General features: G+C 45.3%; 1 protein-coding gene across 1 annotated transcript; it reads right to left on the reverse strand.

Moving 5' to 3' along the window:
* Positions 1-333: 333 nt before the first annotated feature.
* On the reverse strand, positions 334-1140 carry LOC146185169 (uncharacterized). Its single transcript, XM_084607765.1, has one exon. It carries the CDS (start codon positions 1138-1140, stop codon positions 334-336), a length of 807 nt encoding a protein of 268 aa, XP_084463891.1.
* Between the last annotated feature and the right edge of the window lie 13129 nt (positions 1141-14269).

A 14269-nucleotide genomic window follows, 5' to 3' on the forward strand; every position in this document is an offset into this window, starting at 1 on the left:
AAACCTCTTCACTGGTCTTCCCTTACTTAATGCCTTGCAACAAGTGAGAATAATGTCAAATTTCAATTACTTTAATCATAAGTTGACCACCTGGAAGGTGACAAGCATGGTAATATTTTTCTGAATCAAATTGCACGGAGCAACAGCACGTTCGCTCGTAACATAAAATGTACCAAGCGCAGTTGCATTCCAGTGGTGGCCTGCCATTGCCGCTTACATGAATTTTTATCTGAAATGCTGTTCTTTTCGGGCGGCAGAGGCAGCGGTAGCGTAGCAGAGCACACCTCCGCCAGAGAAGTGGCGAGCCGGCACTTTGGTTCAGGTCGAGTTCAACTACTCCGGGTGCTCGTCGTCTTTCAGAGGAATCGTGGTGAAGTCTTGTGACTTGCTTCGCTTGTACAGGGACGCCAATGAGGGCGCGGGAGTCGGCGGTGGCGCGCGCTCTTCCAGGCTCAGTCTCCTTGGGGTGATGGCCGTGGAAGGAGCGCCGCGCTTGGCAATGCTGGTGGCCGACTCCTCCTGGTACACGACTTGCGGAGCTGTCGCCGTCTCATCGGAGACGCCATCGAAGGAGAGCTTGATGCGGCCCCTCCCGTACAGCTCGACCCGGGTCTCAAAAGCGAGGCTCGGCTTCTTCTTTGCGCCCATGCAGAGTGGTATGGGTGCCGTGGTCGTGGCGTTGATGTTTTTGCCCGACTGCAGCGTGCCTCCGGGTGGCATGAGCGAGCCCCGGCGCAGCTTGAGGTCTCGCGAGATTTTTATGTAGCGCTCCATCTCCTCTCTGGTGACCGACGCTTCGCTGTTGTCTGGCAGGGCGTTCTGGCCCGCCTCAGCCTCGGTGCCCATTTGACCATCTGAAGACGCCGCCGCCGTCGGTTGCTCAGTACTCGCGACTGCGCCTGCTGCTCCACTCGCGGCGGCGGGCGCCGACCCTGACTTGATAGGAGCCGCCGGCTGTTCGGCACTCGGGGCTCCGGTTGGGGAGGCCGACGCCTCGTCGATACCGGGTGCCGACTGTAACTTGGCGGCAGCCCCCGGCTGCTCAGCATTCACGGATCCGGTTGGGGAGGCCGGCGCCTTCTCAATACCGGGCGCTGACTCCGACTTGGCGGCTGGCACCTCGCTAGCACTGCTACTCATGGTTCTCGGGCTAGGGCAGCTCTTAGTATGCTTCAGATTTCACTTTGAGTTCTAGCGCGAATCCTTCCCTTCAAAGGCTAGCGGCTGAAGCAGGCTTGGGATCCGTGGACACACCATGGCAGTCGCCTCATACGACGCTTCTGCAAAAAGTCGCGAGAAGACAACACTGCGAGGTTTCCATGCCTTCATAAAAGCGGAGACACTTTCAGTTAGCCACACCGGATCCGCACTGATTGCTCAGTCGAAGAGCTGAGCTTACAGAACGTTACAATTAACAGTTTTTACGAATGCTGTGAGTTCAGATTTTAAAGGTTCAGGCAATGAATTACATTTTTACTCGTTCGTCTGTGGTTTCAATCAGTTTCTGAAGCTGTTATTCCGCTTAGCAGCTCAGATTGGTTTAGTTTCTGCATTGGCAACCTGAAATCATCCCGAAATCAGTTTCCGAAAGCAATGCGGAAGCAATGAAGATCAAGCTAATGCCCTAGTGTACTTAACGTCATCAATGGTTTGCGACGTTATCTGTGTAAAACATATATTGCTCGTGCTCCAGAATAATCAAAGAGAGAAGAAAAGGAAGTTGGCTCTTCCATCTATTCGCCTTACCTTCACCCCACGAGACAGACAAGACCTGTTAGCACGGTCACACAAGGATATTTGACATACACTTCAGTGCAGCTGATAACCGAAAATAAATTCTCACCACTCATAAAGAGACAACAACTAAGAGTGAAGAACTAAGAGAGAACAACTGAGCGCCTGCAACGCCATCGTGGTGCTCTGACCTTTTGACTAGAAGGCCACAATTGAAGACAGTGTTCGTCTAATGTTCTAGCAGAAAAAACGCAGCATGGAAAGCTTAGAAAAACACTGTAAGCAGTGGCTGGTACTGGCAATATCTAGCATACCGTCTATGTACTGTAGCGATATACCAAAAACAAAATTGGCTTAATCTTACGCACCTCTGAAGCGTGGATCTTATTAGTCGCCACGCTGTCAAGCTCAGAACTCGTCCTTGGCGCTGCGGAGTGGCATAACGGAGTCTGAAGACGGGGGCTGCCAGCGGCGTCTTGCAGGGAGGCGACGCCGCCGCCGGTGCCCTTGTTTACGCCACCATGGGCGCGCTTCTTCCTTTACCGCTTCGTCCTTCTCCTTTTCGCGTCTTGTCGACAGCCGCGCACGCGTATATACCTCCTGACATAAAAGGTGTCATGTCACAACCACTAGTCGATATAGAAAAAGTAGAATTACGGTTAGAGCATCTATTTCGGGGTCCCCGACACAAATGCCGACCGAGGATTCTGCGAAACTGCGGCTGAGTCTGTCGACGCGTTGCCTACGTTCGAGGCATTATACCGAGAATTTCTCAGAACATATATCTTCAAAATCGCGTCGTGAGATGACCGATAGCCGACGTCTTGAGTAGCTCGTGTCAGCAATTAATGCGCACCGATCAGGAAAGCGAGTAAAGTGCTTGTGGGCTGTCAAATAAAGCGTTTGACCCTTATCTGTACATTCCAGTATGACTGCACCTGCTATAGCTATTTTCGCGGCATGCAATATGCCTATGTATGGCGCAAGGCAATGATTTTTTCTAACGCGATGTGGGTGGTCTTTCTCACGGCCTCAAGGAAGCCTTTTATAAAAAAAAAAAGGAACGCTTCGAAATATTTCTGGCACGTCACGATCACTTTCGTTCAGAAAATACTTTTACCAGAAACTTGAAAGGCGAATAAAATGGTCTGAACTTTACTCCGCTAGGACATTCAGGTAGCGTAATTTCGATCTCTCAGCGGCAGCGTCCCTCAGCTTCTTTCATTTCCAGTCGTTTCCTGTCAGCGAAGTAAATTGTAATTTCCGTTAAGTGGAAGAACGAAACTCAAAGGTAACACACGCTAACAGAAGGCGGGCGAAGAATAATTACAGGAAATTTCATTACATCCTATTAATTATATCACATAAAACAGCCTAAGGTGGAACACACCACCAGATACTAGGTTGGTAGTTTAGTAGATGGTAGCAAATTAAAAAAAATAAAATGAAAAGAGTGCTTTAGAAAAATACAGTGAAAAGTACAGTCGAACCTATTTATTTCTGCTTTCAAATATGTAGCGTTAATCATCTGCGACATGGACGAATTTTTTTTTTATTGCATTTTGCAAAAGACAGAAGGCATAAAATATGTCAGCAACACGTGCACTAACAAGCCATATTAATAAATGTTTTCGATGAACTGATAGAGTTGCGTCCCGGAAGTAACGGGTTTTAATTACGCTCCTATTCGTTTAAACAATATTTCTGCTATTTTCTGCTAGGTGACGCTCTAGACCCTACCATATATATCTCGCCTCAATGCCGGCGCCGCAGGTGTCAATGGCGGCGCGCTTGAATTTAGAAAACGGCACCATGCTTTTGGGCTCTGCCGCATGTTTTCGAACTGCAAACAGTACAGCGCCAAAATACCTTTGATTGCCTAATAGCGTTTTATATAGCAATTTCGCGCTGAATGACCTATGACTGACACCTGACAAAAAAGAAACACTTCAGAGGAAGTTGGATCTTATTTGCATGCTGGTAATTGTTTCAAAAAGTTATAAAAAATGACGGAAATATTATACGGGTTGTTGAAGACAATTTTTGCTTAACACACCCTAATAGGTAAATGACCAAATGCGTGGCGCAAATGATAAAAGAACCAGTTGATAAAATCATTGTGGACACATAAAATCCGCCTTTAAGGGCGCGATAGCATAGCCGGCGATGCAATATAGAAAGCCCCAATTTAACAAAGTCGAATGACAGTGCCTGCGTCGCTTAGGAGTATCCTACTTGGAACACTGAAAGAATTTATTTGCGCTTCACCTTCACATTTCAATCGAGCCACCGAAGCTGACAGCTCCTCTCAAGTGTCTGATGTCATGTGGTCTCGCAAAATCACACACGCGATCGAAGAATTCGTGCTCACCCTTAGTAGGTGCCCTCCATGGCCCTACTTTCAAAAAAAAAAAAAAAAAAAACTTCCTGAGTATTGAAAAAAAAAAAAATGGGACGACTATGATGGTCGTATGTTTGTAGCATTCCATGCGGGATGACTCCTTCCTTCACGATATATAATACTTGCTTTGTATTGAATGGTTTCATGGTAACGAGCCCTTTAAATCTGTGCAACTACCAGGGGGATTAGAACGAGCTTTATGATATCATCACAGTGAGAAATGGTTCTCACTGTGCTCATTCTCCAGATCAATGCTGATCACCTTGTGTCCGACTCGAGAAACGGACGATTTAGATACTCTTTATTACCTTTGCAATGCAAATAGAACCCTTGTTCTCGATTCCTCATGAATGGGAGGCGCGGAAAATGAAAACCGAACGTAAGAAGAGCTTCGCTGAGGGCCATGAAAAGCTATGGCAGTAAATTTATCGTTTCCTATGGGTATCATACTATGCGTCTCAGTGGCCGTTGGTCATATACTTCATGTGGATTGAAAAAAAAAAAAAAAAAAAAAAAGGTGACAACTATGATTGTCGCATGTTTGTAGCATTCCACGCGGGAAGAATTCTTCCTTCCCGATAAGTAATACTTGCTTTGTATTGAGTGGTTTGTGCCGCGTGATGGTGTTGTAATTATGGTTTCTTTCTTTAGTTTTCGGTATTTACTCCAGCTCAATTGACATTGATCGTATCGTTGCTTGCCCGTGATCATTAAGACGGGATGTCATAACCTTTAAAGCGCACTAGAACAGCTGGAAGTTCTTTCTCTGCGCATTCCGTACGTCAAAGCGACGGTGCATGCAGAAGAGAGCTAATCGAGTGGTAGACAAGTAGGATATGAGCCGATTAGATCGATTGCTCTCCAATTACAGGGGTTGCCCTTCTTATTTCTCTAAGCTCGTTGGGTCAACCGATGGTACGTGCTGTGCACTTTTCTTTCACTTTATCCTTCCCGTTCACTCTAATACCTCTCTTTCCAAATTCTGCCTGCCCCTCTAGAAAACGCCTATGCAACGGTTCTCACTGATATAAGTCCTTGCTAGTGCTGGATGACCCCTCTCGATAAGCAATTTATGTTTTTAGAGGGCCACTGTCTACACTCAGGTCGTAAATATTTTCTTCTCCGGTGACTGTGAGGCTTCCTCCTAGAAACGCAAGGCCGAAAAAAAACGTTTGAAAAGAGTAATTAAAATGCAGTTACAGGCACCGCAAGCAACAAATTTTGCATTTCCCTCTCCTTGAATTCCCCCTCAGAGGTTTTTCACTCTTCTGCCCGGTCGTCTAGCAAGCCTAATTCTCCTTCTTCCTCTGCGTTTGGCGGGAGGTGGGGCGTTCTTAAAAGGGAGAGAAAACGAGAGGTTGCATCAGAGTGAAAGCGAGAGAACGAAACGGGCGAGGAAAAAGCGCGCAGCGAGCGGCGTACACAATTTGTAGAGTACGTCCATCCTTCACCCGTCAGTCAGCGAGACAGACCTTCGATGTCGTTGCGATCTTGACGTTAGACTCGCGGCTCGACGGGCCAGCGTAGAGAACGGGGAAGCTAGTTTCCGAGGGAGAGTATCAGAGAGCTTTGATTTGTAGTTTTGCTGCTTCGCAGCTCGCGTGTCGCTGTAATATTTTGCAGACTGTTTCTGGTACCCAATCGAACCATTAGGCTCCTTTACTTAGATGGTCGTACCCCGGACAGTGACGTTTTAAGGCGTAAGCCTTATAGTTGTGCGGGGGATCTGTGCGGCGGATGTGTGCATGGGATCTGTACATCGGATCTGTGCGCTGAAGTGTCACTTGCTAATAACGGACGTATGAGGAGAAAAACTAGGTATGAAAACGACTGAGGATGATTGGTAATGAATAGAAGTTATTTTATAGATATCGATAGAATGAATGAATGATCATATTGACTAATAAAATTATCATAAAATGACTAAACATGAGGGCGGAACGACCAAAATGTTAAATAACTTGTTATGACCACAACTCAGGGGAGACGAGTAAGCATGCTTAGCTATGAGTGGTAATGACTACAAATACTCAGCAAGACCACGGAACAACAAATATGTCAGTCGACGACTTAATGGCCGCAGCTGTCTGGAAATGAGTAAACATGCTTAGCTAAGAATGGTAATGACTAGGCATGACTCAGCATGACTACGGAACGAACAGCATGTCAAATGACGACTTGTAATGGCCGTAACTGACTGGGAATGAGTAAACGTGCTTAACTCTGACTGGTAATGACTACAATGACTGACTAGGCATGACTCACCATGATTACGAGCCACCAGTATGTCAAACGAAGACTTTTAATGGCCGCAACTGAATGCAAATGAGTAAACATGCTTAGCTACGAGTGGTAATGACTGGAATGACTAGGCATGACTCAGTATGACTATGGAACAAAAATATGCCAACGACGACTTTTAATGGCTGCAACTGACTGGAAAGGAGTAAACATGCTTAGCTATGAGTGGCTCTCTGAAGAGGCCAGTAACTTTGCATAGGCTTTTCATAGAGCTGGATCTTGCTGACATGAAGGGTAAGATTTCTGACTTAATACAGCGAAGGAATATTTTTTCTCTCTGACCTAGAGCACTGTTGGAAAACCAGGATTCTTGCTTTTCGATCGATCATCTGTGCAGCACACCATTTGGTAGGACAGTAGAAATTGGTGGTATGGATTGTTTGCAAAATGTATGGAGCGCATGAAGAAACGCTTCCTTAAGATGATAAGCCCTCTTGTCCTCTTTTTTACTTCGGGAGTCAGTTTTCGGGATAAGCAATAGGTTACGTTGGACGTAGTATCGATAACGCGTGGAGCTAGTTTTGATTGCACCAGTGATTGTGTCATGAAGGACATACGAGAGGTGCGCAAAATATTTTCTCATTTGAGCAGACCTTGTTCTTTTACGTCTTACTATTGGAAGGATATATATACATGTAGCTGCGCCTCCATGCGTACGTTTCTTTTTTATGTGTACGGGCTTGGTAACAAATTGTGAATATTTAAAGGCTCTTGTTTGTAAGCCGACTATCGCAGTTCATTTTCTTTTTAACTGCGCCTGTTTACTTATTTACTTCGTAAAGAAATGACCGTAGAGTGCCTGCACAAAGAAGGCTACCCGTCCTCCGATACAGAGGCGGTGCAGTTTGCGCGGAGGAAATAAAGACTAGTGAATGCAGTCCTTCTGTTGGCACGGTACCACAGCTCCGTGGCGCCGAAGGAACCTCGTTTCGTTTGGAGGAGAAACGCTTCGGCTCCTTTGCTTCTGGCTGGCTGCGGTTTTGCACCGAACAAGGCAGCACGAAATTGAATGAAACCGCAGTCGCCGCCGCGCGGGCGCGTGTAAAGAGGAACGCAGTGTTTCGGCCGCGCTAATAGAAAACTCAATGGAAGACAGACGAGCGGGCTATTTATCACAAGAGCCGCGTATTGTGCTCGCGGCAGGCAGAAAAAAAGATAAAGCGTGGCTTGCAGAGACGTGGGTAAACAGCGGGAAATGACGCGCGACGGCAGCGCCATCCACTCATAACGCGAGACGCCGATTCAAAAGAGCGCATCGCTGAAAGAAGAGCAAAACCCCTTGACGCCAGTAGGGATCGAATGCTTGTTTACTCTCTGCTTGAGGAGTAACAGAAGCAATGTTTGCGAAGCTTTACTCAGCGGGCCGCCGACACCGTCTTTCACTGGGCTACACATCGCGTCGACTGAGTGCTAAGCGGAAACGACTGCTTTTAGCGGATCTATTGAAAGAATTCAGTACAGCAGAGATGCATTAGCGCAGACATGTCCATAAAGTAATTTCAAATAATTGCAGCGCATGCGCAGTGACAAGTGCGCGCCGTACTCGCCGCATACCGGCAACCGCAGGTGCGTAACAGGCTTCACAATAGGCGGCTTCAAGTGGAGGGCGGTCGCTGGTAGGCAGACGATTACAGCGTCACTGCTCTACAGAATGAATTTGAGTCCACTTCGATTGCCAACTGTTTGATAGAGAAAACTGTTTGACGCGATGTCTTACCGATAGAAACAGATACCTTGCACATATCTACAGATCTCCATGATCAGATCTTTCATTGAACATCATCTACCATCGCCATCGGTCATGTTCTCTTTCTTTTTTTTATCGGCTTGCCGCACCGTTAACATTTTGGTGCGTCATCATCACTCATCATCTTGGTCCGGAGATTCGGCGCCCCGTGTGTTCTTGCGCCGTCGGCAGCGGGTTCTTGGGACGACGCATCGCCTGGCGGTTCCCCAGTCTGCCGGACTCGACGCGACATCGCCGTTTTCCACCTCCAGTCCAGTTCCCGTCCAGTTCCCGCCCTGACCACAAAACACGAAGAATGACCTGTAGCCGGACGTTAAGACCCCAGCGACCCTAGACACCACGAACACTCGAGAACACATCAAAAGACACAGCGCACGACAGACCTGACCGAAGGATCCGACCGACCTGAGACGCCGATCAGACGACGAACCCACTAAACAACACTTGCTGTTGGGCTAGTTGGTTCAAATCCATACTTGGGAACACAGCGCAGAGCAGGACGCAACACAAGAGAACGAAGGTAAACAGGAAGGAGAGCTGATTATTTTTTCTTTTTTTTTTTGAGTGCTGAACTGACAACTTTTATTTTCGAAAGAAGGTGACCCGTATTTAAGTGGTGCCTATCAGAATACGTGATCAAGGCGGGGAGCAATACACTGCTGAAAAACCTTTCTTGAAGAAAAATAGGGCCAAGGACAACAAACATGTTATGAGGGATAAGCTCTGATAAATAATTTCTGCTGCATGAAAGTTATTTCCAGTGCCGATAAACAAACAGCCAAAGAGAAAAAGAAAGAGAAAATGAACATGATTAAAAAGTTTTTAAACTCCGCGCTCTGTCCTGTCTATCTTCGTTTTCTTGTGTGCGTCCTGTTCTGCGCTGTGTTCCCAAGTATGGACGAACCCACTGACTCAGTACAACGCTACACGTGAAGACATCACCCCTGCCTGTGCCGTTTGATGGGCACCTGGGACCCAGTTGTCAAATCCCGACGGCCATTGCAGCAAAAGCTTCCTGGGTCAGTCTTCATCGGTCATCATGGAGGCAAGCCATTACCTTCTTTCTCTTCTGTCTTCACCGATCCACACTTCATCGTCAAGTTACAGATTTGATCGACTTTGACTTTTTCTTCGTCCACCGATCGGGACGATTGCTCGATGGCCCTCAGTAGTGTTACGGGCGATGAAGAAGAAGCAGGAACTGGCGTGGGCAGGCGCGCTCGTGCTAGAGTAGCCATCTTTCATTTAACGTCATCTACCATTGCCATCGGTCATGTTCTGTCTCCTTTCTTCATCGGATTGCTGCCACGTAACTGTATATATATATATATATATATATATATATATATATATATATATATATATATATATATATATAATGAAAGTCGGTGTAGCAGAAGACAGGCTGTAAGCCGAATGAAGTCGGAGAACTGAATAACTCAATGACACATGTGAAAAGACCAGCCGTCCCGGCTACCTGGCGGCGCTCTGCTATCGTCATCATTGGGGGCGTTTGTGGCCTTGCGCCAGAGCCAATTATCTGAAAGAAAGGTTGCAAGGGTGGATGTTCAAGCATTAAGACTCTTCCCAGTACTATTCACAGCCTGTTTGGAAAAAAGTATTCAGAGACTTGGAATGCGAGCAGTTAGGGAAAACGGTAGATGGAGATTTCTCAGTGATCTGCGATTTGCTGACGAAATTGCCGTGCTAAGTAATTCAGGGGATGAATTTCAAAGAATGATTGATGATCTGGAGACGAAAAGTAGAAAGGTAGGCTTGAAAATAAATACGCAGAAAACTAAGGTAATGTTCAATAGCCTAGGGAAGGAACAGCAGTTTACATAAAGTAGCGAAGCACTGAAAGTAGTAAGCGAATATGTCTACTTAGGACAGCTTGCAACTGCAAACCCGGACCATCAAAAAGGAAATAACAAGGAGAATAAGATTGGGATGACGCGCATTTGGCAAGCACTCTCGGATTGTGACTAGCAGCTTACCGGTATCGCTCAAGAAGAAAGTATACAACAGTCGCATCTTACCTGTACTTACCTATGGGGCTGAAAGGTAGAGGATAACAGGAAGGGTTCTACTTAAGTTGAGGACAACAGAGAGGGCTATGGAAAGAAAAATGGTAGGGATAACGTTAAGAGATAGGGAGCGTGCAGAGTGGGTCAGAGAAATAACTCAAGTCACTGAGATTCTAGAGGAAATCACGAAGAAGAAATGGGCATGGGCAGGACATGTAGTGCGAAGAGAGGATAACCGATGGTCGCTTTGGGTAACAAACTGGATTCCAAGGGAAGGAAAGCGTAGCAGGGGGCGGCAGAAAGTTAGGTGGGCGGATGAGGTTAAGACGTTCACAGGGGTCAAGTGGATGCAGCTAGCACAGAACTGGGTTAATTGGAGGAATATGGGAGAGGTCTTCGCCCTGCAGTGGGTATAGTCAGGCTGATAATGAGGGTGCGGAGGATGATGATGATTTTTTCTTTTTTTTGCTTTTATGTAGCATCATTAGTCTGGTACTATAAAAAATCGTTAAATGTTAGTGTCGGAAATAGAACGAGTTGTATTCTTAGCAATAATTCGGTTGCGACTACGTATGTCATTTGTTTTTAGATCTTCCTGTGTGCTTACCCCGATGTTCTTCTTTTTTTTTTTTTTGACAACGAGTCTAGCTTGATCCTTGCAGGGAAGGCTGCAATGAAATGCTGGATGAGTAAAAATTCATTCTCTGTGTTTTCTGGGTACTCGAATGTTCGCGCAGCAAAAAAAAAAAAAAAAGATATATATATATATATATATATATATATATATATATATATATATATATATATATATATATATATATATATATATATATATATATATATATATATAATGCCCAGTAATGGCTTAGAAATTTATCGCAAATTCTTTTGCAGTCGCCCATTTGAAATATGTGATATCCACAGCGAGAAAAGGGTTGCCACAGTTTTAAAGCGAATGCCGATGTCCTTGTATTCGAGACCCTTGTATAATTACTCGAGAAACTGACCGATAGTGGAGGCATCTGTGTTTCGCTTTTGCGCCTCTCTTTTCCTGTGTAACTTTTTATTTGGCGAGAGGGCCCCTTTCATCGTAAGACTGCCGTTTTCTAGACATAAAAGCCAGGTTCACTTTGCCCTTGAATTCCCTTCGAGCATGAGCCAGTCACTAACCATCGTTCTCATGCTATTATCTGTTATTAGAAGCTTCGCCAGTGTCCCGAGCTTCAAAAATTCCTTGGGGTTTGTAGCGAATAAAAATAAACACCAGCCGTTCATTGCTAGTACCAGCTTGGTGTCAACCAAATGCGACGCCAGGCGTAAAAAGACTAATTGCTTGTCCATTAAAGCCTCCGCGTAAGAGTGTCCACCACAACTTAAATATTTACAAATTACAAGTTAAAAAGTTCACAAATTATTAGCCACCAGAAGTCATCAGCGTGCATTATTAATGCTTCGAAGGCTCAATGCGAAGTGCGTTAGCCAATAAGATATTAAGAACAACTATGAACACAGCACATTGCATTACTCGGCACAAAGTGACGATGCATTGACAAAGCAAGAGCGGTGTCTTGGAAAGACATGCCAAATCTAGCGTACAAAATTTAGCAGGCGTTTCCCACAGCAACGTCGCTGGCCAACGTACTAACACGTACTTTTTGTCTTCCTGACCGAGCAGTTCTTGCTTGACACCAACGTAATAGATGCACAAAAAAGCTCTGCAAGTGAAAGCAGGCTTGCGTGGCCGAACCTGACGAAAATTGGCCACTCTGACCAATGAGTCCTTGCACGCCTAGAGAATTCTGTGTTCTGCGGCCTGGTTTATTTGCTAGCAGCGCACGGAGTATAATATGATGCGCCAATTTGTATCGTTGCATTTGCGCCGAAGGTTGATGTGGAACCAAATGCGCGCTGCGCAACAGTTGCTTCTGCTCAGAGTGCCGTTGTTCCGTTGCGGTAGAGGCGCATTATTCATTGTAAGACCTAGGAAAAAGTCAATGCCATTAGGTCTCAGCTAGCTTGATAGACTGCTGCTGGAGCGACGCAGCTTTCCAACGCATTCGTAGTTCTCGATCGGGCTTCTCAAAGATGTGGTTCGCTACGCGCTCGGATACAGAAAAAAAAAAAAAAAAGCCCAATCTCCTTCACCTCCACCCACTCCAAAAAAACAACAGAAGAACAAAAAACAAATCAGTGAAGGAGAGAGAAGCGGGGCTCTCTCGGGTTAGCTAGCGAGTAGGGGCTTGCTTAAGAGGGGAGGAGTTTGACAGAGTGGAACTGAAAACTTGTATCGGAAGACAAATGTTCGCGTAGTATTTCGATCGGCCCTAGTGCTGCTTCATCTTTATTCCTTTAAACGTTTGCTTTTACTCTTTTTGCAGCACTGTATTGGAGGTAGCGCACTGTGCATTTTGGCGAACCGGCGCCTGTTGCGTTTTTTTTTTCTTACTTTTTTTTTTCGAGCTTATATGGCACCTTTTTTTTTACCTCAGCTTCTTTTTACTTTTACCTTATCCTTCTTCTTGCGTACTAGCTGACCTCAATTGTAGAGTAAGGAGTCAGGGGGAATTTTGTCTGCTCCAACTGTGGATTCCAGTGACGGCGGGTAAAGGTTCTTGTAGACTTATGAGGAAATGCTGGGCCACATGTTTCATATGACTGATTTTACCGCCGCGCACATAGAAAATGAGGATGGACAGAAGGAAATGTTTCTTAGTTCTGACTTCAACTAGTTCGTTTCCGCGGACTGCGCGTGTATTTAAACTAATCAGCGCTCAAGTACACAAACCTATAGGCGATATTCCACATCTGTGCTCTATAGGAGAGACGTGTCGCACATTAATTAAATCCGCATCCTAATAGAACTAACTTCGCGCTCTAAAGGAGCTAAGTAGATTATCCGAAAATTGAACGGGAAGAAGCCGTGAAAAGTTGTCAGTAATCCACTATACCTATGAAACGCCGCTCGTTGTAACTTAACAAAGATAGCGAGCTGAGGCCGTTCTTTACAAGTCTTGGAATTTGGACTATTTTTGCTGTGTACACCGTATTTGTACCAGCACCCTTGCGCAAAATATTAATTTGGTCATAGGAAGATGCATGCTACTTATACGCTATCAGAGTGTCAGTAGTGGTCACCTAGGAGTCCATAGAAAATCCTACCGGTGTAAGTTTTTGCTATTTTTTTCGAGCATGTCATTTAAACACCGGTCAATTTGGCTGATCTAGGCTTGAATACAGAGCAAAGAAATTGAGTAGACTTATTTTGCACTCCTGAAATACCGTCTCCGTTATCTAATGAAACAGCGCCCATTCTCAGTGATGGTAACATGTGACAGTTAGTGATGACTTACATGATGACTCCCTGACTCCCGACTTGAAGGAATTACGGAATTCATTTTGTATTAGCTCATTTTCTTTTCTGTTCGCTGTGTTCAAGTGAACCATTTTGAGCTACTAGCCCCAGTAGTTCACTGTAAGTAAATTTATTTTAAGTCCATGAAGAACAATCCTCCTGAATGGTCTGCATCCCTCAGCCTCCTTCGCAGCGGTACACTCTTGACACGAAAGCTTCGCTGTACAGCAACACTGGAAAAAATAATCCTTTGAGGCACTAGGCTCTACCCCAAGAAAGAACCTGAAAACTTTATGCGCATACCAGATACCCTCCCATGCCACGAAAATAACATGAATTGCTCAAAACTTTAAAAAACTAAAAAAAGAAAATGCCCATGTGTGCGTTTTTGTATATGATGAGTAAATGACATATATAATGGGCTTGAGGTCAGACAGCTTTTTATTAAACAGAAATATGTGAGCTTTAATGTGTGTATTATGCCTTCTCAAATAGGTAGAATTGTGACTATTGCGCCTCAAATTGGAGAAAGAAAGCCATTTGCGCAGTCTACCCGCTTCTCATGGCTCAAAGAAGATATTCAGGAAGAATGAAACACTACAAATCCCCAGCCGGCCAGTGAGTACACTTCGCGCCCATATACGTATGAGCATTACTTTTCTGTAGCGTTGAAAATGATTATATTATATCCAAGGAAATAGAAAAAG

This window comes from Amblyomma maculatum, chromosome 6 (genome assembly GCF_055883805.1).
Source record: "Amblyomma maculatum isolate TAMU_Amacu chromosome 6, ASM5588380v1, whole genome shotgun sequence".
NCBI classification, from domain to species: Eukaryota; Metazoa; Arthropoda; class Arachnida; order Ixodida; family Ixodidae; genus Amblyomma; species Amblyomma maculatum.